The sequence below is a fragment of the Lepidochelys kempii genome, chromosome 3, assembly GCF_965140285.1.
Source record: "Lepidochelys kempii isolate rLepKem1 chromosome 3, rLepKem1.hap1, whole genome shotgun sequence".
In the NCBI taxonomy this organism is placed as follows: Eukaryota; Metazoa; Chordata; order Testudines; family Cheloniidae; genus Lepidochelys; species Lepidochelys kempii.
Window position 1 is genome coordinate 128514328 of NC_136382.1, and position 26718 is coordinate 128541045.

General features: G+C 42.9%; 1 protein-coding gene across 6 annotated transcripts in view; it reads right to left on the reverse strand.

Moving 5' to 3' along the window:
- Positions 1-8904: 8904 nt before the first annotated feature.
- FRMD1 (FERM domain containing 1) overlaps positions 8905-26718 on the reverse strand; it is a 67435-nt gene continuing 49621 nt past the window's right edge. For 4 of the 6 annotated variants that reach the window (XM_073337950.1, XM_073337949.2, XM_073337951.2 and 1 more), the window contains exons 6-14: positions 25893-26079; positions 23185-23340; positions 20312-20377; positions 20053-20121; positions 19692-19866; positions 13632-13967; positions 13362-13490; positions 12493-12572; positions 8905-10301 (exon numbers count right to left, since the gene is read on the reverse strand). In XM_073337950.1, the coding sequence (XP_073194051.1) occupies positions 10014-10301; positions 12493-12572; positions 13362-13490; positions 13632-13967; positions 19692-19866; positions 20053-20121; positions 20312-20377; positions 23185-23340; positions 25893-26079 (1486 nt within the window). In that variant the 3' untranslated portion in view covers positions 8905-10013. Of the gene's footprint in view, positions 10302-12492; positions 12573-12732; positions 12794-13361; positions 13491-13631; positions 13968-19691; positions 19867-20052; positions 20122-20311; positions 20378-23184; positions 23341-25892; positions 26080-26718 lie in introns of those variants that run through there. The other 2 variants (XM_073337954.2, XM_073337955.2) reach the window with 2 other exon arrangements.

Genomic DNA, 26718 nt, shown 5'->3' on the forward strand with positions numbered 1-26718 from the left:
ACTAGTGCCCTCTTGTGCTTCAAATGGGCAATGTCCGTTCCTAACTATGTTTACAGGATTCTAGGAGGAAACACAGCTTGACTACAGACTTAATTTGCATTTCAAAGATCAGCATGGTAGATGGGTGGGCCTGCAGGACACTCTTGATAGCACAGTGAGGAGGCAACAGATCAGTCCGGGCTATAGCCTCAGGATCTCCCCTTGTTCCTGCAGAGCATTAAAATCTTGCTGCTGTCATTGAAGCTGGTCAAAAAATGCCGGGGGGGGGGATTTTTTTTTTATTTTTAAGTTCACCTGTGTCAGTTTCCCAGCTGAATTTTGGGTTTGCTTGTTTGATGAAAAATGTAACTAAACAATTCAGTTTTCAAAAACTGAACGTGTTTACTCAAAAGTTTGCAGTTCCCAGTTTTATGGAAAAAAAACATTTTCAATGACAGATTTTTTTCATGAAAACCATGTTTTTTTTGACACATACATATTAAAAATTGACCAGCTGGAGCTTCAGTGATGTGTGGGTCTGCAGTTATATCTCTGGGAATACTGCCATGTTGTTTTCAACTGTACTGCTTATCACACCAGAGCACCAAGACCCTTATACCAGAAGTCTCATGTTCCCCTGAATGTGACTTACCTCATGGAGGTGGATATTTCTTCACCTGTTGCTTCCTTGGAATTGGAGGTGTGAAGGAATTTCTTCTGCACTCAAAGGCCTCTTGTGCAATGCTGCCAAGCGCCACTCACCTTGAAAAATGTCTAGATGGTGCAAAAAAAGGTCTAAACTCCAGAGAACTGTATCAGAGTGTGGCCAACTGGGAGAGCATTTTCTATTGGTCACCATAGTCACATGGCACAACAGTGCCCCAACTCCACACTACTTTCTAGATTTTATTGACTCCACTGCTACTGAAGTCACTGACTTCAATGGAAGCAGCCCAGAACAAAACAAGAGTGCATTTGATTGCAATGTTTAGTTATTTGATGAAGCTTTATAGAATTGTTTACAGGGACACAAGATTTCCCCTCTCCTTGTTTTTTTATTCTATTTTTAAAAGATGGTTAACATGAACTACATTAGCGTGACCTTGAATTATTCAGAATGGGTTTATTCAAACGGAGGTGGAGTCCATTCTAAATGCCTGACTTTGGAATGTTATCGTAGCATGCCATTTGAAATAAAATCCCAAAATATAAAATCTAAAAAGATTCCTATTTGACAGACATGATAAACATTAGGACAGCTACAGAAGCAGTTAATTGGAGTTTTAAAATTTAATGTTAAAGATTTTAACTAAAGTGAATACAGGCTTCAAGACTACCAATTACCTTTCCTCCTCATGGATGCAAAGATAGATCCTTTTGTGGACAAGGACAATTGTGAATGTTCTACTGCAGATAGAATCACAGAAATGTAGGAGTGGAAGGGACCTCGAGAAGTCATCAAAAGCCCAGCTTCCTGGACTGAGGCAGGACCAAGTAAACCTTGACCATCCCTGGCAGGGGTTTGTCCAACCTGTTCTTACAAACCTCCAGTGATGAGTATTCCAAAGCCTTCCTTGGAAGCCTATTCCAGTGCTGACCTACCCTTGCAGTTAGAAAGTTCTTTCAAGTATCTACGCTAAATCTCCCTTGCTGCAGATTAAGCCCATTACTTCCGGTCCTACCTCCAGTGGACATTGAGTGCAACTGATCACAGTCCTCTTTATAACAGCCCTTAACATATTTAAAGACATATAAGGTTAACCCCCGCCTCAAGTCGTCTTTACTCAAGGCTGAACACGACCAGTTATTTCCCCTCATAGGTAGGATTTTTATAAATCAGTGGTTCTCAACCAGGGATAGGCTTACCGTTGGGGGTACGCAGAGGTCTTCCAGGGGGTACATCAACTCCTTTAGATATTTGCCTAGTTTTACAACAGGCTACACAAAAAGCACTAGCGAAGTCAGTACAAACTAAAATTTCATACAGACAATGACTTGTTCATACTGCTCTCTATATATTCGACACTGAAATGTAAGCACAATATTTATATTCAAATTGATTTATATTATTACCTGGTAAAAATGAGAAAGTCAGCAATTTTTCAGTTAATACCTTGCTGTGACACCTTTGTATTTTTCGGTTTGGTTTTGTAAGCAAGTAATTTTTAACTGAGGTAAAACTTGGGGGTATGCAAGACTAATCGGACTCCTGAAAGGGGTACAGTAGTCTGGGAAGGTTGAGAGACACTGCTCTAAATCATTCTTCTCTCCTCTGCAACAATGAAAAAGTTGCAGGCAAATTAGCTGTATAGTAAGGGTAACGATTGGTTGAATTACCTCTGATATCACAATGGTCTAGGACTCTTGAGGGAGCAGAAATACATGCCTTGCTGTATGTTTCCCCTTTTAAATATAGTCAGGGTTTAAGTGTTGGAGGTTAAGTGTTGGGAGTGGTGGTGAGAGCTTGTGGAAGGTTTATGGGTACTGCATGGCTGAGGGTTGGGCAAGAGGTTCTATGTAGAAGACAGGATTAGGGGTGCCAAGAGCTCCGTAAATGCCAGAAAAGTGGTGCTGGGTGTCTGGGAGAAGCAGGGAGCTGGGGGATGAAGGGAGCTCTGGGGGCTGGGTGTCTAGAGGGAGGCAAGGGACTGGTAGATGCTGGGTGTCCAAGGAGATGCAGGGGGCTGGATTGTGGCAGCCTGCATGAGGCGGGGGATGGAAGTGACTCGGTGCTGTGTATCTAGGGGGATAGAGGGTATGGGGTGTCTGCAGGAGGTGGGTGCTCCTGGTTCACTCACCCTCTCCCCGTGCATGGCAAACTGGGATTAGGAAGGAAGCCGAATGCTGGGGAACTGCATACCGAGCTGTCTGAAGCAGGAGCCATGGAACTGCATGTGAACAGACTGTGACTGGTGGATGTCACAACCAGGTTCAGATCTATGCAGGATGTGTGAGGAAGCAGAAGAGACTGGGCAGAGTGCTGTCACAGAGGGGCCCCAAGGAGACACAACTTACTGATCCTAGCCTGGAAACCTGCAAGCTCCTATTTGCTATTAGAACTACACATAAGGAGTCCCTACCTTCTATTGGGCTGTCCTCCTCCAGGATAGGACATAGGAACGACTATTGTTTTACCTTAAATTGCCACTGTACCCTCAGATATTTGCAACATTCCCTTTTCTGCCAGCCCTATTAAAATACACCTTCACTTACCCACAGGTCTGAGTGAAACGCACTAAGGCTAGGGCCTAGCCTCTGAAGTACTTCCTGTGTTTGCCTCAAAGTCACGGTACACTTTGTGCGCTCTTAGTACCTTGGAGCGAGGTTTGGTGTATCTGTGTAAAAGGAGGATTCCAGGATTGTCACTCTGAAGTCTAGAATGCCTGTTGAGTCCGTGTGAAGCAGAGGAAACTGCTCCAGGCATAGCAGAGAGCTCTTTGTTCAGAATATCATCGGGTTCAATCATCACTGGGATTCACAGTCTGTTACCACCCAATAAATTCTCAGCCTACACCTATGCGACAATGAGGTACGTAGCTATGTCATGCGGAAAGTCTTAGATCACTGTGATATCAGAAGTAACTCAACCAATCACCGCCCTTACCTCTACAGCTAATTTGCATGGGATGTTTGTATGAATGAGGCTGCACAGATGGTGGATTACTTGGCTGAACTACCAGAGCTTTTCAAAACCACCCACAACGTAATCATAATACTCATAATCCCCAACGCACATAGCCCCTCCCCATAGCACACACCGCTCTCCCAGCACAAGAAGCCACACACAAATCAACAAGAACCCCAAACATCTGAAGCCTAGAATATCTGTTGAGTCACTGTGAAGCTATAGAAACAGATACAAGCATAGTTGAAAGCTTTTTTTAGTTGAGAGTATCACTGAGTTCAATCACCACAGGGATTCAGAGTCTGTTATAATGCAGCTTCTCAGCCATTTTTGGCTTTAAAAAAAAAACAATACAAAAAGAAAAACCACACCACTAAAACCACAGCTATGAATTCTGTCCATGCAACATCACAGGCTTTCAGCAACTAGTAACTACAGCACTTCCCTACTTCACAGGGAAGTACTGTACATGTTGTGAGGACACATTTATTAAATGTTTGCAAGATGCTCAGATCCTACAGTGATGAATCCCACAGAAAAGTCTACCTCTTCAAAGAAGTGGACAAACAAACTAATACTGACAAGTTCACTGCGCGGAAGGTCAACAACATTTTATTGGCCAATGCACCACAGCAGACAAAACACAACACCATGGTCTGGCAGATGGATGAAAACTGGAATGGCAGAGTCCTTTTGAGAAGTTTAATGTGGAATTAGAGAATACCAATATGGAAAAAATCAGTTCCAAACTGAGTTTTTCCAAAATAAGAAAGGAAATAAAATATTTCTGGGGGTTAAAAAAGAAAAAACCTGGGGAGGAAATGATATAAGTACAGTAGATATTACAGAAAGATGAGACTTTTAAAAAAGTCTCAGTCATGAGATTAGGGATGTTACTCTATGACAAGAAATGGTCAGAGGGAAACCAAAAATATAAAGAAACATGGCAGCTTAATAACCCATGGGGTGTGCTGAAGTTAGCAGGAAATGAATTTGCCAGAGAACCTGTCATAAAATATAAAGGGAAGGGTAAACACCTTTAAATCCCTCCTGGCCAGAGGAAAAACCCTTTCAGCTGTAAAGGGTTAAGAAGCTAAGATAACCTCACTGGCACCTGACAAAATGACCAATGAGGAGACAAGATACTGTCAAAGCTGGGGGGCTGAGTGGGGAGGGGACAAAGGGTTCTCTCTGTCTGTGTGTCTTTTGCTGGGACCAGAGCAGGAATGCAGGTCAGAACTCCTGTAAAGGGTTAGTAAGCAATCTAGTTAGATATGCGTTAGATTCTGTTTTGTTTAAATGGCTGATAAAATAAGCCGTGCTGAATGGAATGTATATTCCTGTTTGTGTCTTTTTGTAACTTAAGGTTTTTCCTAGAGGTATTCTCTATGTTTTGAATCTGATTACCCTGTAAAGTATTTACCATCCTAATTTTACAGAGGTGATTCTTTTACTTTTTCTTTAATTAAAATTCTTCTTTTTAAGAACAATGAAAAAGCAATCAGGTTCTTAGATCCAAGGGTTTGGGTCTGTGTTCACCTATGCAAATTGGTGAGGATTTTTATCAAGCCTTCCCCAGGAAAGGGGATGTAGGGCTTGGGGGGATGAGACGTTTCCAAGTGGGCTCTTTCCCGGTTATTTTTGTTAGATGCTTGGTGGTGGCAGCAATAAGGTCCAGGGACAAAAGGTAAAATAGTTTGTACCTTGGGGAAGTTTTAACCTAAGCTGGTAAAAATAAGCTTAGGGGGTTTTTCATGCAGGTCCCCACATCTGTACCCTAGAGTTCAGAGTGGGGAAGGAACCTTGACAGAACCTAATACAGCAAACCACTCAAAGAGGAGGAAATTTGAGCAGCCACTAAGCTACTGGCACCTCTTCAAATGACTTATTTTTGTCATCCGAGATCATGCAAATTTTGTAATAAAAAAATTAAATGCAATTCATGCTCTGTGGAAAGAGACAGGTTCCTTACACATGGCAGATACTACATCAGCACCCAGATGCTATGGGAAAGAGGGTTCTTTAGAAATACCTTGAGTTAGATTCTGGTGGGTGGTAGCTGATTTACCCAAAGGTGATCAATATGGGGAGATGGTCTTCACACCACTGGGAATCTTCCAGAAGCTCTGATTCCTGGAGCAGCAACTATCCTATCCACAATCATCTAGAACCAACACCTCACTCTTGCAGAGTCTAATTTGTACATTTAGGCCCTGATTCAATTCTCATCTGATTTTAATCAGAGTTAGACTGGGTCCTGAAAACAAGACATGGATGGATCTGGAAACACTGCCACTGTAAACACCAAAAAAAACCAAAACAAAAACCACACACACACATACACACACACCAACCACACTTACTCTCTTCCTGCCAGTCCCACTGATAAAAAATGTTGCTTTAATGATTTGGTTAATGAGTTTTAACTTGTGTGGGCTCTGGTTTAATACATACAGTGTGGAAATCCTCATCAGCAAGTCAAAAAACATTTCCTCAACCCAAATGCCTCTGGAAAGAATGTTATTTACACCTACACCGTGAATCCATTCAAGTGTTTTTCTATCCATCCTTTATTACAAGTGTACATATATTTTTTATATATATTTAAATTTTTAAAAACAAAGATTCCTTTCATGGAAAGGAGAAACTTGTGCCATAAAATATAGAGTGACTTATACCATGAGTATATTACAGCTGTACAAACATCGGCAGCTGGTTTCATAACATCATAGATAAAATGCTTATTTTTACCCCCTACCACAACTAATCCAAAAACAAATAATAAAGTAGAACTTCTGGATTTAAAGACAACAAAGTACATTACTAGTCAAAACAGTAGTGTCACATGAATACAGAAGAGATTGCATAATATATATTCACAGTGTTTGTAAGATATAGAGTGAGTCACTCTCATTCTGCCTTTCATACGCATACATTAGTATCAATATGAGCCGCAAGTACCAACAGGATAAGACTGCCCAAAGTTTGGAGAGTTTTCTCTCCACACCAAATAAATTAATATATACATATATTTACACACAACCAGCAATTGTATTCAATGGATACACATGGAAGAACTACTTTAACTTTTAGACATTGGTGTTCCACCTCATTTGTAAATCAGACACACACAAACTTAGCACTTTAAAATAGTGGCAGCAATAATTTAAAAATTGGAGAGAGCGTTTTCACACAATCTTGCTGGAATTGTGGGTCTTTTTGTTTGTTTCTAACGTGCACAAAAATCAGGGATAAAAATGTAATTTCACTGTTTGGTGACAATGATCAGACTGGCACTTTAAAAAAAGTGCCTAACACTTCAGACAGTCCACTAGATTAGAATATAGCAAATATTCAAACATTAAAGGTAATTTATTATGGAAAAAAGAGTGAGCGAGCGTGCAGCACATACAATTTTTCCCCCACAGAGAACTTCCAGAGAAAAATACCTTGCTGGATTTATACCCTCCACCTCCCCAGAATTGAAAATAATTGAAAGTGAGAGTCTTAACAATAGAAGGATTCCTTGAGGAATTGCATTAGAACGGGTGAGTGAATTTAGCATTAGAGTGACAGCACTGTAGGCTGAAGTCCTCTCTGTAGATAGAACAGACCCACAGCATGGCCAGCAAAAGCAGCCCCAGACCCCCACCAGCATTTCTCAACTCTGAGGTGGTCTCTCCAGATTGACGAATGAAAAGGTAAGTTCAGTCTCCATGGAATGAGGTCACTTGTCTGCATGATCCTGGACTGAACCCACTTTCCCCAACTCATTTTACATGCTGTTCAATAGGCCTCTAACGGTTGCAACTTTTGGTCTCTAACAGACTGGGGCTGAATTTGGCTGATAAATAAGAGTTAAAAGCTCTATCACTGTCTAGACTCAAAGTAAAAATAATGAAGTATGATATAGAAGGGTTTTGCGCTTTGCTGGGATAGTCAAAGTAAACTGATGAATTCAGCATCATACAAATCATTCTCAAGCATTGTGAAGTAATAATAGCAATACCAGTGGAATAAAACATGGTTACAGGTGACCGACAGTGTGTCTTAGCCTATCAAAAAATACATATTGGGGTCAGTATTGCATCTATTCGACTAAGAGAATGTATTCAATGACATTACATTAGTGGATGCAGGATCTGGCCCACGGACACAGTGCTGAGAATGGGGGAATCGAATTCAACAAGACTCCCAATGACTTCACAGGGAGTTTTGCTCCATCACGGACTGACCCAAGATATGGAGTTCCAGAGTTACCAGTCAACCGTGAAGATTCTCATACACACAGCAAGTACAATATACTTTTACTCATGCACTCAAGCAGCCATCAGCTCAAATACCTTCTAAACATTTTCTGACCATAAATACAGCAAAATATGTTGAGTCAGAGAGAATGACATATTGAGAGCATGCTACATGGCTGGTTTTGTGCATCTTAAGTTTAAGATCACTTCCTTCTCAAGATAACAAAGGATGACTGAAAAATGAAGACAACACCAAGAACCCTTGCCTCATGTATAGTAAGTTAAATGTCATCTAAAGCAATAGGACAACTGGCATTTTCAACAGAGCAATGTTTGATGCATCTGCTGTTGTGAGATATACCTATCTGCATGAAAATCTTGTACCATAACTGAGATCAGGAAGTTTCTGGCTTGGTTATTTTAATAGTTCACTTGCAATGCAACTATCCAACTGACTGCTGCCTAAGATGGTAATATAATGCAGTTTTCCATTTGTGCTGGGATCACAGTGAGTATTTTCCTCTTAAAAGGCCCAGCAAACGGACTTTCAAAACTGCAGTGAATTTTAATTGTTGTTTGACTGCAGCCTACATGGATTCAACTATTTTCAACTCTTTAGTGCAGCAAGATCGATACTGTACTCAAATTTTTTAAGTCAACAAGATGACATTTTGCTTTATTTTCTAAAATAATTATTCTTTGCTGAGGGGATGTATGGAACATTGATTCGTTACATCATTCTTCTCCATTTCGCCAGGTTGCAGCCTGGCCATGGGGTTATAGGTGGTTGTGTCACTCCCTTTTCCCCTAAGTACTGCAGGTGGGAAAAAAAGGGGGCAAAATAACATAGCATCACTTTTGTGAATGAAGGCAGAAAGCATTTCATCTCCAGACCTAATATGAGCCCTTTTTATCATATAGTACCAGTGCACGTATCCTTTCACACAACACTGGTACAGCTCCATAGCACTCAAAAAACCCCAAATCATAACCTCTGGACACAGAAACCACCACAAACATCTATCATCAGGTGCCTTACAGTCACCCTTCACCAGTTGAATGCCCCAATCAAAATCAAAAGTGGGCATAATCACTATTAACTACTTTAGCCATCCTCTGAAATCTATTTCTCCATGTTCGGCCTCCAAAACTCAGAGGGTGAATTTATACGGAATGGAGTTTTTTTTTTAAAAGTGCCCTGATTCAAGTAGATGCGATCATACCTGGACAACTTCTCCAGCCACACTTCTTTCCTGAAAAGCCAATCAATTAGCACTTTCGTCATGACTTCCTCAAAATCCAAACTGCCGGAAGCAGCGGAGTCATCCTGTTTTCCAACAATAACAAGGAGGAAGACTGTATCTAGGGATCATTACTGGAGGTTTGTAGCAATAGTTAGTGGCCAGTGGCTTCGCTGCTCTAAAATGCAGTTTAAAAAAAAACAGTGGTACAATTGCTGGTATGTTTTTGTCTTGGTTGGGGAGGGAATCTAGAAACAAACCCACAATAGGGCAGATCCTGCTCCTAGTGAAGTCAACAGTGAAGCTTCCACTGATTTCAAAGGGAGCAGGACAGGGTTCTAGATATTACAGAGCTACAGAAGGTCCATCCCAGTTGTTGATGGGCTGAGATATGTTCTAGGAGAAAACAGACAGTTGACAGCGGTGCCTCAGTACAGTGAATTTAAGGGGACCAACACACTTGATTAGTGCAACATTATGGGCACAAAAGGTCAGGAAGTAGGTGGCTTAAAAAAAAACAAACTATGTGGAATCCGTAGTTCTTTTCAGGGAAGTCAATTCAATGTGCTCTCTGTGCTATTAGCTTATTAGACGTTTTGGGCCAACTGTCCACTGGTATTTTAAACAAAAAAGTTGTCTGTTCTATTGGGGCAGTCCATTTTAACAGTGCGCTGGGTAGAGGACAGATATTCCAATGCCAGTATTTTTCTTTTTAATTAAAGTGCTCCCCTGTAATAAACTTGCACTTTTGTCAGGTTTGTTGGGTTGTGGCACTACTTATATATCCCTTAATAGGGTACAAAAGTCATTTACCAATCACCTGCGAGAACAAAAGCAATGTATCGTGCATTGATGAGGTATATATAGTAGCTTTTATTTCCCTAATGAGCCGTCTCCTTGGTTAGGACCTTGCCGACCTGGCTACACTACAAACTCCTCCGGCAGCTGGTCTTCTCCCAAGAGATCCAGAGACAGGCAGTTCATGGATCTCTTTCCATAGAGGGCGGACTTGGTTTTGCAGTCTGCTGTTGAATAAACGCAGCCGTAGTTGGCCAGCTTATCCTCCAGTGCACAACCAAACGTGTAGCTGTGGGAGGTGTCCGAAGATAACGTGGAGCTTAGTGGTGGATGCCGATGCTTGTAAAGACGGATGTCATCCAAACTCTGGCTGTGCTGGTCTGAGCAGCTCCGGTCTTTAGGCTGTCTCACCTGACGGTTCAGTAAGACACAAACGAGGAAATGACTATGAGCTGAAACACAGCATTACATAGCCTAAGGATGCTGGCTCCTAATGCTCATCCTTAAACTGTTCCTGTTCCCTCAAACCACACCCCTCCCCATCAGCTTTCTAAAGGGCACTGTCTACATGCAGAAGCTGTGAACCATGATGAAATTGTGAATTCACTAAACTGCCCTTCTATTTCATTCAGATTCTGATCTCTGTACACTGTGTCCCCAGTGTCAAGTACAATGAATGGAGCATCTGACAGGAGTTAAGTGTGGCTGAAGTGACACTTCCTGGCAGAGCTGGGGAGGTCAGCTTCTGGCTACATATGAAAAACAAGCACTAGAAAACATTGGGATTGGGTCCACTAAGATTTTATGAGCTAAAAGGAAGGTTCAGAAAGCAACTGTGAAAACTGATGAGCTTTGTGCCTAATGCCAACACAAATGCCAAGTACAATTAATCCACACATTACACAGAAATGGAAAAATCGGAGCAGTGTACCAGCAGGAGCATTTAAAAAGGCTAAATTCATTTAGCATGAGCAATAGTGACCTGGCCTTTACTGAGGAATTACTGACCAGCCCTGGCTCTTGATAGTTATTCCTTAAATTGGTTTTAAGATTAAATTCTAGAAATATAGCATTCAAACAAAATATACTTACCTTATCAATGCAGACATAAAACTTTGTCCACATGTATCGATAAATATATATATACACAAACATTTCTATTTAATTTCTCTCTCTCTCTCTCTCTCTCTCTCTCTCTCTCTCTCACACACACACACACACACAATTTCAAAAGCACTCAGCATTGGCTCAACTCTTCTGCTATGCCAGGCTGACCACCCCAGCTCTGCCTTGAGAGAGAAAAGAATTCAAACACAGAGTGCTTTCGAAAATCCTACCGATAATACAGTTATTCAGTTACACAGCCTTGTATATAAGAAAAAAGACCCAAAGTCACAAATTGACTATTCCATATATATGCTGGCAAAAGAGGCAGCCATCAGAAAGAAAAGATCCCTTGAAATGTGTTATCAAACCTATATTTAAATCAGAACTATTCTTATAAAAAACTCTTAAGGTGTCTGAATCTGGGGCCAAAATAGACTGAATATCACCAGTGGAAAGCACTGCAAGTGTGTGGTCAGAAACAGACTAATGTAAAAACAGCACATCTTACTGAACTCGTCTGCTCCCTGTGTGTCCGAGTCACCTCTATTCAACTCGACAGCAGAAATAAGTTTTTACTATGGTTTGCCCTGAAGAACCAACAGTTTTGGAAGAATAAGATGGATTTTAGTCTAGCCTAATGGATCAATAAAAAACAGGTAAACTCCAATTGGAGATTATTTATCACTGTTGACCAAAGAGGCAGAAAGACCCAGATTGATTTTTTAGAGAGCGAGAGCATTAGCGTGTGTGTGTTCGCATTTTGGGGGGGCGGAGGGGGGGGGGGGGAAAGAGTTAGATTTTCTTAGCTGAGCAAGTTTGGTTTGGACTTGGAGGGAATAACTGGGGATCCCCATGATAGAGTCATATTAAAGTTTTTTCTATTACTATAGCCACACTTTGAAATATAAAAAGGTTTACAGAAGTTTTTAAATGTAAGAGGTTTTTCAGAGGGCAAGCCAGTATTGCTTAAGACACAGTACATTCTTTTGCCATACATAGTTTCTTTTTCTTAGAGACTTAGGGAAAAGAAACGTACACAGAAAACTTCAGCAAACAAGCAGCACAATGAAACAAACAGTAATAATTACAGATGGAGCAAAACCAGTCCCTCAGCTTTGAACCTCTTCCAACTTTAGGAGCAGAGAGGAAATTGAGTTTGCCTCTCAAATCCAAAATCACCCAAACGGTCTTGGCTCTGGTTTGGACTCAAAAGTCAAAGTGGTTTATTTTCTGTTTCCTTTTTGGAAGCCTAAATCTAAAGGACAGTTTGCAAGATTTCAGTCTTGCTCACTCCAAACCTTCTCATTATAAATTTGGATCCAAATGTTGCCTCCTCATCCCATCTCTAGTAGTAATTACTGGTCAACTTCTGGTCTCACTTATGCCAGAGTAAATCCAGAGTAGCCCCTCCGACTTGATTTGAAGTTGTGTAAAGGAGAGCAGAATTTGGCCCAATATCCACAGTCAGATCCACTAGCCTGCTGTTTCCTCTCACCTGATGAAGGGAATCCACACTTTGGCCTCTCATTTTTAGCAGTGTGACTTGTACCACAGGGAGAGGCTTCTGCTTAAGGGCTGCCAGAGGAAGAGATTGGAATTCAGATTATAGATTTGCACTGAAACATTTACAGCAGTTCATGTGAAAAGGCAATTTACAATATATCTCCTCAGACAGTTACAACATTCAGCTAGTCCCATACCACGCACCTCCCAAGCTCATTTGAAAGACACTCACAGATGTTGTTTCAGTCACTAATACTCATGGGTCCTTCAATCTCAGGGCTGAGGCCAAAAGGCTGAATTAGAAAAACAGCATTATCAGGGCTATTTCAACTCCCTAGTTTCATATTCACATCATTCTCACCCGGCTTTAACGCTTGGAATGTGACAGATTCATGGGTCAGAAGGGACCACTATGATCACTGGAGGCCTAACATAACAGGCCACAGAACCTCACCAAGCTCAACAATTTGTGATTGAACACGTCTGCCTTTCATAATGTACATCAGTTAATTCCTTTGCTGGAAAGGCTTACATACATTTTCAAGTCACACAGAAGAGATGTTCATGAATCAATTGAAAAAAAAAATCTGAGATGGGCAAGGGAAAAACAGAGGCCATTCTGGAAGACAGGGACTATGTTGCCGTATAATATAGCACACCTGCATTTCACCTCTATAGGACCTGGCTTCCAGTCTGGTCTTAAGCCACAAAGAGATAACTGAACTGTAGCACTGAAAGTCAATTCCCAGTATGCCTGCCTTGGAATCTCTTCTGGATAATTCTGTGCTTGCCACGCACATCTCCATGAAACTACACACAACCTCGAGAGGCACACGGAATGACTACAGAAAGCCAACTCACCTTGACAGCAAAGTGCATCTAAAGCAAGAGAACTGACAGACTCTCCTTTAGCTGCCTCCTCCAACTGGTTTCTCTCTACAGGTTCATCCACAGGCACCTCCTCTGGCTCATCCACTGCCAGCTCAACCTCTGGAAGAGAGAAGAGCGGTTAATGTCAGGTCTCTGCTCTACCAAGTCATTTGAAGTTTCATTACCTCCTCCTTTCTAGCACAACAGCATGGGACCAAGGTTGTTAAACACCACATGCCCCCCCCACCCCAACTTCCTTACCGTCATCCTGAGAGTCATCTTCAGCTCTCCCTTTGCTACCACTGCCAATGCCAGAGCTGCCATAGCTAACAGTCGAGCTGCATGATTTCTCCTTCCGATGAACCCGTTCGATACCAAAGGGCTCATCCACTGACATTTCCACTGACATCCTGTGCCTCGAATCAGCCTCGATGCCAGACGTGTGCGAGCTGCCGTGGCTCCCAGTTGATTGACGAGATAGTCTATTGTTCCTCCGGCTGCCCCCACTGCTTCCACTGCTGTGGGAGTGTTTATCCGAGGGGTCAAGGTCCATCTCCAGAGTGTCACTGATGTAGGATTCCCGATAACGCTTCTTCTCTACGGGGGGGGGGGGGGGCAGAGGGGAAAAGGAACCAATTGGAGATAAAAGAAATTAAATCCAAACCGAGGTCCTAAAATTAATTGATTCTCTTCACCATGATTCCTGCTCTAGAGAAAACCATTGTAAGGAGTAGGACCCTCAAGAAGGGAGACTGTCCTGAATTTAATGTGGGACTGTGGTCTGTTGCCGTCTCAGCACGCTGATCAGTGAAGGGCCCATAATCTGAAAGAAATGGGTGGGTTCGGCGCAACTGTAGGGGCACAAGGGAATTGTGTATAAGTGGTAGGCAGTGGAAGAAAGGGAACATGAGGCTATGCCACCACTGGGAACATATCTTAATTGGGTCCCTCCCCACAAATTTCTATAGCAGGTCCTGGGGTCATTCAAACAAGCGATAGCGAGATGCTTGGCTCTCTACACCAAACAGACCATCCCCAGGGCCAGTATTAAGCACAAACAAGGACCAAATTTTCTTCTTTGCTTCAGCCCCTTTCCACTACTCTGGCAGAACAGAAGGCCTAAAAGTTAAACAGATCCTCCTCAGCCAAAGATCCTCCCATGTGCATCAGCTCCTACATCAATCTACAGATTAGATGGTGGGTCTGCAACACTATTGCATGTGACACAGAGGCTCCTTGGCAAAGAGTCCCCTGATCTTCACAAACAACTCTCACCTCAGACCTGACAAGCTCATGGACACCAAACACGACTTGCAGGATAGTTATCCATAAGGAGTAACATCTAAGGTATCTACAGAAACTTGTAACCTATCAAGGTTCATATTCATTGCAAGGTATCTGTATGGGTAATATTGAAGGAATCATGTATTTATACTGCATGACTAGTTTATGGGCTGGGAGTAAAAAGTTAGTCACCAGGGGATATGTCTCATGATGGCCCATTCAGGCAGGAGGGAGGTGTCACCCCACCCTGTTTACCCAGTGATGCAATGCAAGGTTGAACTGACTGGCCTTGCTCCAAGACTTTCAGTGGAAAGCCAATGGAGACAACTGCGAACAACTGAAACAGACAGGAGACCACCCTTCCTATGAGTAAAGACAAAAACCTGTTTCTTTATAAGAGAGAATTTGGAAAGACACTGTGGATCCATGCACTGAAGAGACATCTTGAGGAACAGGAGTGTTCTCATTAAATACTGGATCCTGATTCCTGTGAAGCCAGCCAACTCTGCAACAGACAAACTTTAGGGGAGGAAAACCTACTTTATTAGATAAGAAAGGTAACTATTAAGTGCAGATCCACATTCACATTTTATGATTGTGTTTTGTATTGTAAGTTACCATTTGTTTTCATCACACTCTTGTTTCTAGTAAAATCTCAATCCTTTCACCAGTGTCAGGGGCTGGGTTTCACACGGGAATGCTTCAAAGGGGCTTGGGGACTGGGGTGCATCTATTATTAACTTGCAAGGCAAAGAGAGCTGGCACAGCCCAGAGGAGAGGGCTTGAGTAGCTGTGACACCAAGCACCCTGTCACATCCTACACGCTATCATAATAAGCTTTGTGCAAAATATGCTGGGTGAGGTATCATTTGAGAACTAATAACTCACTGATCATTAATATTCTTCCATGATGCATGTCTGCAATGTTTATGAAGAGTTAGGACATACGCTGGAATGATTACTAAAGAGTGTTTAAACGAGGTTAAAGCAAAACAACTTACCTACCTGGCAGTGGGATGGGAAAGGGAGGCAGCATGTGGCCCATTTTCACCAACCCCTGTTTGGGGCTCAGTGAATGCTAAAGCCAGCTCTAATCCACCTTCCTCTGAGGACTTGTGAAGTCTGGCGGGGTTGGGAACCACATACCACAGAGCTTTAGGTTTTGTTTTTTTTTTTAGACAGTCTCTTTAGTGAGTCACTGCTGAGCCCTTTATGCACTCACACATATGTAAGCTACCATCACATTCCTTTTGCTGGTTTATCCGCCCCCCCCCCTCATCTCTCATTCTTCTGCACCCCCCACTCCCTTCAGGCATACCGGTCACCTCAAACTTGTCACTAGTGCTTAGTGCTGTGTTTAATTGCATCCATTGTGTAACTGTGGTGGAAGAAAGAGGAAAGCAAACTCAACAGTAAGAGGGCAAGGCTGTGGCAGAAAAAGGAACAAGGAGGAAAAAAGTGAAACTGAACCAGATCACCAGGTGGATGCCTGGGTTACATCCCATCTTCTACTGGTGGGCAACAGAAGTGAACTCAACCTACTGAAGTCCTTTTTAACAACCTTTAGGAGGTGGGAAGAGAAGGGAGCTACCCTATACAATGAATTGCTTTAACATCCAGATTCTTAAGGACTTCAGCCTTTTCCTTGCAAGCAATGCACAATGTCCCTGCTCCACCTATCATTAAGTGACATGACCTCAGTCTTCTCCACATTATGTTGAGCTCTGTCTAATGCCTAGAGCTCTGGATATCACACAGCTTTCCTAAGGACTAAAAGCAGGCAACTGTACCCTTCCCCTCTCCCCCATTTTTATACCCTCATGCTCACTAGTTTGCGTTAAGCAGTTCAACTGCCAAGATAAATAAGGGCGATCATGAGCGTCCACAAAGTGCTCCCCATCCCAAGACAAATGGATTCTTTGGATTTTTTCCCAGAATCACTTTTCAATACTGGATTTACGTGAGGAGGAGGAGGAGGAGGAGATCAGCAATACTTTAAAATACAAGCCTAGCTGGCTGAATGAGTCATTATGCTGTGGCTGTACATACTGTTAACCTTAGGCAACTGAAATTATTGCCAGGGCTACTGCTTTAGATACCAAACTGAAAGAGACAGGGAAACCAGGAAGGGGTGTTCTTTTCCATGCAAGCTGTTCCCGGCCATTCTTCCATACACTCCTCACCTTTCCTTCTCAAGCCAACATAAAAAAAAGGAAGAACTTGAAGAAAAGTCCCTCTCCCACCCCAGATCCCAACTGTCTCCTTAGAAAGTCTTGTCATCCTACTCCAATGCCATTCAGTCTGCTTCTCAACAGTGAGGTGTAACAGACCTCCCACTCCTTCAAACAATCCTGGTTTCCACATTTGAGAGGAATTTCAGTGGTTAAGTCCACTGAAGCAGAGATATTGGACTTTGAGCCACTATAGCTTTTTTTGAACATGGAGAGAGGAGCTGCTCATGACATCAGGAACAGCTGGGAACTTAAAGGGTCTATCAGGTTTTGTTGGGAAAAGGAACTAATGAAGCTGCACAAACTCTGGCTAATTTTTCTTCTTCTTCTTCAGTGAACAGGAATTTTGGGTGCCCAACTTAAGCAGTCTTGAAGGTAACTGATTTTCAGAGAGTGAAAAGTATTCCCCACTCTGAAAATCAGGCCCTGTAAATGTGTCAAGCTGGGAATCCAAAAAAAAAATATATATATATATAAACCACACCACTTGTCCCTTTTGAAAGTCCTGACTATTAACTTTGATTTAGATTTTGTGGCTCCACTGAGAGAGGGCTTGCAAAGTTAAGTTGAGGATTGTTTTTTTTTTTTATTAAAAAAAGTAAAGTTGTATAACAGTGACTGCATATTTAACATTCTGAAGTGTCATCCCCTCCAGTTAACCATGTGTTCAGTCATTCAGAATTAATAGTTTTAAATTCATAATACTTAGCACTTACATAGCCCCTAGGCTTGTAAGGGTGTGTTAGTATCATTGTCCCCATTTAATGGACATTTGAACTTATTTACAGACAGCAAATATTAATCCAAATGATTGTAAATCAGCAGAGCACCAAGAACATGAGGCAGGGAAGAAGAATCATACATTAGGTATTAAAAACCAACAGAAGCAAAAACAGTACCACCACATTTTTATATACTGTGTATTCTGATGGATTAGGGGACACCCAGCTGGCTATTAACACTATTTCTGAGATGCATAATTTACATCTTAGCTAAGATCTGGTGAATTAGAGCAGCCAGATAGGGAGAGATTCACCCCAGGTGTGGAGTAAAACAGACACATTTTGGTTGAGAGCTATGTTAGCTAGGCAACCTGCAATGATCATTCTTAAAATGAAAAACAATAACCAGTTATAAGTTCTGTGGAGCTGAAAATGTCTCACTAAAATTAAGACAATGTGCGAAGTATTTTGATGAGCAAGGTAGCTTGTGTGGCAGGCCGAGAAAGTAGGTTCTGTATGTCCAAGCACTTAGTAGTTTAGGGACCGATCCTGCTCCCTTGCTTTTTAAAAGCAAAACTCCCAATTAATTCAGCGGTGGCAAGATTGAGCCCATCTGCACTAGGAAACTGACCCATCACTGAAAACAGTTGTCCGCAGGGGTCCTCCTTTATTGGTGTTCAAAGGTGTTTAAATGCTAGAATAGGAGAGGGGATAAAGCTATTTCCAAAACACTAGTCCTGGGGGAACTTACTGCTCACAGTCATTATCAGCAATGGGTCAATTTTCTTGTGTGGATAGGACTTGAAATCTGTACAAGAAACGGAATTATGTATGCACTGAACTCCCATTAAAGTCAATGGGAGTTGGTGCTCAGCACCTCACAGAATCGAGTCCTAAATAAGCCAGAAGCGAATGGGAAAGAACAATCGGAGGGGGAGTGAGTGAGTCAAATAGAGCCCACTTTGACTCCTGACATTTATATATTTCCAAACCTGCTGCATTTTGTTTTCACAAATATTAAAAGATTTGCCAGACTGGGTTGAGACCAATGGTCCATCATGCCCAATATCCTGTCTGGTACAGTGGTCAGCACCAGATACCACAGAGGAAGGTGCAAAACCTCCATAATGGCAGTCATACATTACCCTGCCCACATGCATTGTGTTAGTGTTCTAACAGCATTCTTTAGCGGATGACGGTCACATGCCATTGATTGGAACCCATATTCCTCAGTGACCTCCTTTACACACGGTAATTGCGATTAACAGTTAACACAAAAAACGGAACACTGAAAAGGACCATACGAGAAGTGACCAATGGGTCATCTTGCCCTGTATCCTGACTCAGGATAGCCAATGCTCACTGGTTCAGAGACAGATATAAATTCCCCATAATTAACCCAAGTGAGCAATACTATACCACAGGAAGAAGTTGCTTCCTGGACCCTTCTTGGAATCATCTTAAACCCGGAAGCCACAGGATTGACAGCTCGTACCATTTTAATCACAATTTATATATTAAGGGTATGTTTAAAAATATATTAGATGTTGTTGCTCATTTTACAAACATGCTCCAGATGGTTATGAAGTAACCTCCTGAACGGCTGGACTCTATCAATCTATAGCAATTGATTAACCATTTAGCAACCCTTCATAAATGGTACCTTTAATACAGAAGCGTGACCATGATTTGTAGCATACCTTGAGTAACTGGAGATCCTACAATTCAAATCTTTTTCAGAACTTACTAAATATCAAAAATATCTCAAGGTGACAAGTTTATGTGAGTTGAGCAGCCAACGAGCGAGAATCACCACTCACTTCAGAAAAGGAGGAAATCTCCCTTTGTTTCCTGAACACAGTCTCTAGTAAGAGAAAACCCAAGTCCTGCAGTGGGAGTCATAACCATTTCATGCTATCCAATGGGAACAAACCTGATCCCCTCTCCTTCCTCTCACCATCTTCACTTTCATGACAGGAAGGCTATCAAATAAGAAGCCACTATGAAGTAACAGTAACAAACCTACCTACCTTCCTTCCTGGCTCTTTTCCCCTCCCCAAAGGGGTCTGCTCCCCATCACGTACCTTCAGCCTCCTCCAGCTTTTGGATCTGCTTCAGCACTGGCTGGATGTTCAGAAAGAGTCGGTGGCTGTTGCTCAGGAGCTGCAGCAAGTGCCGTGACCGGAAAGGGCAACCTGTATAGTACACCAGCTTCCGGGCAGAGGGCAAACCGTCCGGCTGGATCTCAAATTTTTTCCCCTGAACAAACAGAAGGAGTGATCCCAGAACAATGAGGAGAGGCATGTTTTCAGTCAGTGGCAAAGATCAACACATTTTTATTTTTACTAGTAAAGCTTGGCACGGAAATGCAGGCAAGCCAACAGCTTTGCCAGGTTCCAGGCTGCCTGCCTTCCAGACAGATGGTCCGTATTCCGCTACACTCACCAGAAACGCAAGTTTCCCAATATGTGACCAGGGGAAGTCGTAGAGCAGCTGGCTGACATGGTTCATCTCCTGCAACATATCAAGCACACAATGACACAAGGGCTAGCATATATAAGGGGGGAGGGGTTGCAAGGAATTCACACGCAATCAAGAATGTGAAATACAGAGTCTGGTGAACATAAAGGAGACAGGGAGAAGGGGGTGCTGAGGGCTAGATGGAGTTAATGGTACATCAATAGCTTTCATTTCATTCTGTTACCTGATAGATGTGAATTCCTTTAAGGGTGAGGCCCAGGACAACTGTCGGGCGATCTTCCTTCTTATCCTACAAGGACATAAAGGTCTGAGGTCAAAAAGGTAACCCATACACACAGAGACCTTCCCTGACTTTGGTAGGTACTGTAACAGAGCCGCAGCAAGGTTATCCCAATTCAGCACAAGTTATTAGAATTTCATATGTCCCCCTTCCCGTTTGGCTGGGTTTTGTGCGTCCATTTTCACATTGAAAAACACTTGCACTGAATTAAACATCACACTTGTGTAGTTCTTTTCATGCTGGGGTCTTGAGAGTTTCACCATATACTGAACACCTAAGACAACATGCAGTCACTGAAGTGGAATCCAATGGCTTTACTGAATTTAGAGCACAGTCCTTTATTTAACAAAGTGGTTATTTGTAGCCGATTGCCCCTTACTTCAATCTGCTTCCACTGCTATCCCCAGGAACACGCCCACTCTTCCCTTATCTGCACAGCACAGTAGAGACTGAAACAAACTTATTAGGTTCGCTTGTCCCAGGTCCTCCTTGCCAGGGCAGAAATGTTCCCACTAGTGGCCCTGCTGCAACCTGGAGGTGCAGTTCAGCAGCAGGGGGTTAATAAAGCCTCATAGGTGGAATGACTTGGCTGTTGGTTAACGCAGCTTTGGGTCTAACTTTTTAGCATTTTCTCTCTGACCTCAGTATATGCTGTAGCACAGTTTTATACTTAAGGCTTTTAAAGAATTATTAGGATCCTTATCCTGTTGTACTGGTGCTACAACTTGATGGACACATGTGCTGTACCATTGGCAGTTCTATTCTATTTGAGATTAGTTCGTGTAAACATGTTCTGGATTCTTTTTATTTCCTTAAGCAACATATACCTCCTAAGACATGCCAGAGATAGAGAGAGAGTCGCACACACCTCCCCTATCAGAGGAGGGGATGGAATTTCTTGGGAACTAAAACAGAATAACTCCAAACCACGGTAATAAAGCTCAGACCTTAACATTAAAACTTCCACTATTCCCATCCTGCACTGGTTAAGATACAGGCCTCATGCAACTATACTTAACTTCCCCTCTACTGGGGATGGGGTGGGAAAAGAGGGAGGCAGAAGGTGGAAGTCTAATTTAAAATGGTTTGAAAGGTGTCAGCTTTATCTAATCCATAAATTGGCCTGGAGAGGGGATGCAGATGTGAGCCTCGCCAGCTTAGACACCAGGAGATGTGAGACTGCTCTTAAGCGCACGTCTCCCATGAGTTGACACAATGCACTGTCACACAAGCCACCAGCAGCTGGCTCCTCTGACACACTGTCCAAATGGGCTGGTGCTTCATCATCCGGATGGGGAGGGGAGGGGAACTTGCTCATGCCAGTATTCTTGCCTCTGTGGCGGAGGTGGCAGTGGGAAGGACAATGCGTTGTGGCCATAGCAATGTATGTAAAACAGTTAACTATGCTACAATTCAAGATAGACAGGAATTCAGGCATTAAAGACAACAGATTTCACACCTGTCATGCCTCTGGACATAAATGGTATCACGTCCTGCCAGTGCGTTTCTTATAGCCTTCAAGTGCAAGCCAGACTGTCTTATGACAATCATTAATGGCATTAGAGTCAAAGCAGGGAAAAGATGAAGGAGTGGATGTGGCTCATGAGAGGTTAAATCAACACCATTAGAAACTGATCCCAAATTTGAACTTATTTCTTCTAGAGAACTTGAAACTTTCTTCTTGATGTTTTCCCAGTAAGTGGAGCATCTCAGAGATTTAATGGAATGAAACAGGCCTCTTAAGCTTTTGGTGCCTCCTAGACAGAACCTTGCTTGAATGTGACCAGCACAGAAAGACAGACTGGATCAGGAAGCCTTCAAATTATTCAGTAAGCTCTGGCAAAGTGGACCACGTGCATTCAGGAAAAGCCCTGTGCATCTCCTAGGACCTGGCTTGCCTAAGTGGGAAAGGAAACTCACCCAGGGGTAAATGTGCGCTCTGACTCTGGATATTGCCCTTCCACTGCCTACACTAGGTCACTTATCAAGTCAAAATGCAAGAGGCACCTCTTCACCTCCCCACTGTGTAACAACATCTGCCTGGGAGCAAACAACAACTGGGGAGACTGGAGGGGAGGGAGTAGGTGGCAAAAAGGAAATAAAATAACTAGATTTAAAAAAAAAAATCAAACCAAACCAATCTGAAAAATATGCACACCAAGAACAAAGGTACAAAAACTGTCATTTGGGCACACTCAGAGCTAGACTGTAAGCTCTTTGGGGGCAGGGACTGTCTTTGTCCTGTGTTTGTAAAGCCCCTAGCACAAAGGGGTCCCAGGCTATGACTGGGTGCTACGATAATACAAATAAGTTTCTTTCACTGTTTCACAGCACTTGAATGCCATGGGACAGACCCTTAGATTATCCTTTCAACAACCCCCAAAAATCCATCTCCCTCATCTGATAACATATGGCTTCTCAAGGTTTTCCCCTCTCACAACCCCACATTCAGCCAGCCCTCAGATGCACCCAAAAATACTCTGCAGTAATTGCCATGGCTCTACACAGAACAGGGTGCAATGGAATGGGAGCAGACTCCAAACTACTCCTAGAGAAGGGAGGCTAACCTACTTGGGGGGCTGTGAATCAAATTCTGGGAACTTAAAAGGTATTCCCTCCTCTCCACCAAATGAGTCTGCCATGTAACTGTATTTGAGCATATCAGTGGAACCGCCTCAGATACAAATGAATTCTCTCCCACATGTGGCAAAGCCTCTGCTTTTAACATTAGAGGCACAATGTTTATAAAGTGAAAAGAAACCCAACAACGCATTTATCTTTGACAAAAGGATGAAATAAGCAGCTGTTTGTTTAACCTTCTGTAATCTGTAATAATGGACAGGCACATCTTCCAGTAAACAGGACTCCTTAATGAACTTCAGGATTGCATCTTTAGCAGTCAGACCATGCTGTTCTTGGTGCATCTCTGGAGCATGCTTCAAGATATAGTCACTCCCCCTCTTTGCAATTATCTGCCACAAAGGAAAGAGAGACAGTCAGCACTTTTTCCAATGATCCCAACAGAAGGCAGCTGGGTCAACAGCAAGGACCAAACAAGAGTGGAAACGAAAGCTCTTTCCCAGTTAACCTGACCACCACCAGGAACGTAAGTTCACAGAACTCTCTCTCTCGCTCTCCTTGAAGAGTCAGCATTTAAATTTGCCCAAAAGATACTAGAGAATAATGTCTCTGAATAGGTCCCCCTTAAGTATGTGGCAAAATCATAACATGCAACACCTGAGTGCAAGAAGACCATCGTTTTTGGTATTTAATATCTGTATTCTCTAGTCCTGGCAATTCTTCTCCAGGTTTCAGTTTTGCTAAACACTTACAGGCAGCTATCTAATACTACCTAAAATACTGCTGTATTCTGCAGCCAGGGCCCAAAACACTGCAGAAATGCTAATGTATGCATCAATAATAATTACACATGGTGCTTATTTAGCAGTGTTCACCTTCACATGCTTTATCAATAACAACTAAATACACCTCCCATTGCCTCTGTGGAGGTAGGCAAGTATTACTATCCTTCCATTTTACAGACAGGAAAATTCGCATCAAAGTTAAGTGATTTGCCCAGGGCCAATGAGTGCCAAAGTTTACAGCTCAGGAGTTTCTGGCTCCTGGTCTTGTGCTCAGACCACTCAGCCATGTGTTACTGTAGAATAATACAGTATTCTAGGGTAATGTTAAAGCCTTCCCCCACATAGGAGAGGCTGGGTTGGGAACAGTTGCAACAGAGGTAGAAGGAAATTTATGCTAAACTTGCTTCTTCACAAAGTCCTATTACGCAGGACATTTAAAACTAGACTGTGCAAAGCACCTGAGAATATTCAATAGGGAGCAAACTGCCCAAGCAAGGATATGGACAGTGACCAAAACACAGTCTTTTCCATAGTTATATTAAGCTCTTCTTTTGCCTTCTTATACAAACTCCCTGCTTCTCCCTGTGCACAGGCCTCATGTGACTATAATCATCCTACCAAGAAGGCTGAGCTCTGTCAATGTCACTCTTGATCTTATCAGCCAGCAGCTGTACAGCATCACGAGGCTATAGTTGGGAGCCAAGTCCAGAGTTCAAAGCCAGATTTCCCACTTGCTAGCCTGCAGCTCCACCCTTTGTATTTATTATTATGTGGGTTACAGTAGCCCTCGGCCACCGATCTGAACCAGATGCTGCTAAAGAAGTAGATCATGCAGTGTCTCCCTGCTGTACCCTGGGGACAGGGGGAGAAGCATCCTCCTGGATGCCAGATTTTGCTATCTGTAATAATAAATCATCTAGATGCTTGGGGCTGTGGCTCAGTGTAGCAGGGCTGTGCTCAGCCTTGGCCTTTGCAATGTTTGCAAGATTAAAAAAAGATTGATAGCCGCCCTATAACAGTCTCTGTCAGACCCACCTTTTTAAACCCTTTGGAAACTACGTAATTCCAGGTGTATATCATCTGGGAGCTGCAGTTTCCAGGGTGTGGAGGAGAGTCCAGTGGGAAGAATTCTGCCAGGAATCAGGGAGTATTTGTGCACAGTGGGAGGAGAAGTAGCTTGGGGCTCATGAGTATAAAAGTCCAGACTTGCCCTGCCTCTGCCACACCTGCCTCCTGATGCCATTCGTTTCTTCTCCATTGAACCCTTCCTCTCCCCGATGCTTGGAAACAGCTGGGTTGGAGGGGAAACTGAAGCAGAGAGGTGAGGAGACTTGCCCAAGGATACACACAGTGGGTTGGAGGCAGAGCCAGTAGAACCCTGGCTTCCTGACTCCTAGTCCAGAGCATCATCCTCTACCTCGGTCATTTACTTGCATTCTCACTGACTGTGGTGGTTGACTTTGCATGCATGCGTAACAGCATAGTAGGAAATGGTGCAGGAAGCAGTCTGCACATTGCATGTTTGTGCGCTCTTTCCAAAGATACTGAATGGCCAGAAGACACGTGACTGGTTCAGTCATTGCCCTCAGGCAAAGTTAGTCACCATAAAGGGTTAAAAAAAGGACACCAAACCATCCCCAAAAATCTGTAAAAATGGAGTGTGGAAACTGAAATCTTTAAAGTACATACTAGAAGCACTGGACAATGAGACACAAGTGACTCAAGACCAATTAGTGGCCAAAAAACCATACCCAGAGGGATTATAATGAAATTCTCAGCTGAGTCAAGTCAGAATGAGAAGTCACCAAGGTATCCTTTTCTCTCCGTTTTGACCAACTGGTGTTGACCCTCATGTACTGCCACCCTGCACTGAGCTCAGTCCACCCCAGAGGTAAATGTGATAGGGCCAAGGTACTGAAGATAAGTTTTACTCGTCTTCAGCCCCTTGAGCTTTTCCAGAGAATCTTAGGATGCAAAAGCAAATGCATTTCAATGCATTTTATTTCTGAAAATATTTGCCCTTTAACTGTTGGATTCAGACTGGGAAGAACAGAAGCCTCAGTGGAGAAAAAGCCCTGTTGGATTCATTCCACGTACAGCAACAGAGCCTGGGGAGCCCCTGCAGACGATTCTGCTTCATTCTCATGGTGAAAACTTACCCACTGTGGGAAATAGGCTTGAGGTTCAAAATATTTCCCAACATGGACATTCTCCATATAGTTGCCGAAGTCCGCCTGTAAACCGTACGCAGCCAGCAGGAAGTAGATTTCTTCTTTGTGGAGGCACCGAGACCTCAACAACTGCTCCTTGAGATGGCAGTAGTACAGGTGCCGGGCTGCCTGGTCACTGCAGGAGACAGAAAAAAGCCACATTTAAGCCAGAGCAAAGAGATCACATTCAGGTAAGGCCAGTTGCTTGCTGCTTTGCTGTCGAGAACTGACACGCACGGAATCACTGATGTGTATAAACTGCATTTTTTTCATAGCCATTTACTCTCTGAATTATAGTAGCATCACAGGCCCAGTCAAGATGAGGGCCCCACTGCACTAGGCACTGTACACAGTAGATAAGAGTCTCTGTCCTCAAAAGTTTACAGTCTAAACAATCCAAATAGACAAAGGTTGAAGAAAGGAACTCATATGATCACTTTTTCTGGGAGAGGTGGAACTAGGGCACAGAGCGATTAAGTGCCAACAGTCACACAGGAAGTTGTGGCAGAGCCAGGAAAGGATCCCAGAACTTCTGAGTCCCAGTACAGCGTCTCAACCAAAAGTCCATCCTTCCTCTCTAGAACTGGCACTGCTTTTGTATTGCACCTTCCAGCTGAGGCTCTCAAAGTGCTTTACAATACAGTAACTCTCACTTAAAGTTGTCCCGGTTAACATCGTTTCGTTGCTGATCAATTAGAGAACGTGCTCATTCAAAGTTGCACCATGCTCCCTTATAACGTTGTTTGGCAGCTGCCTGCTTTGTCCACTGCTTGCA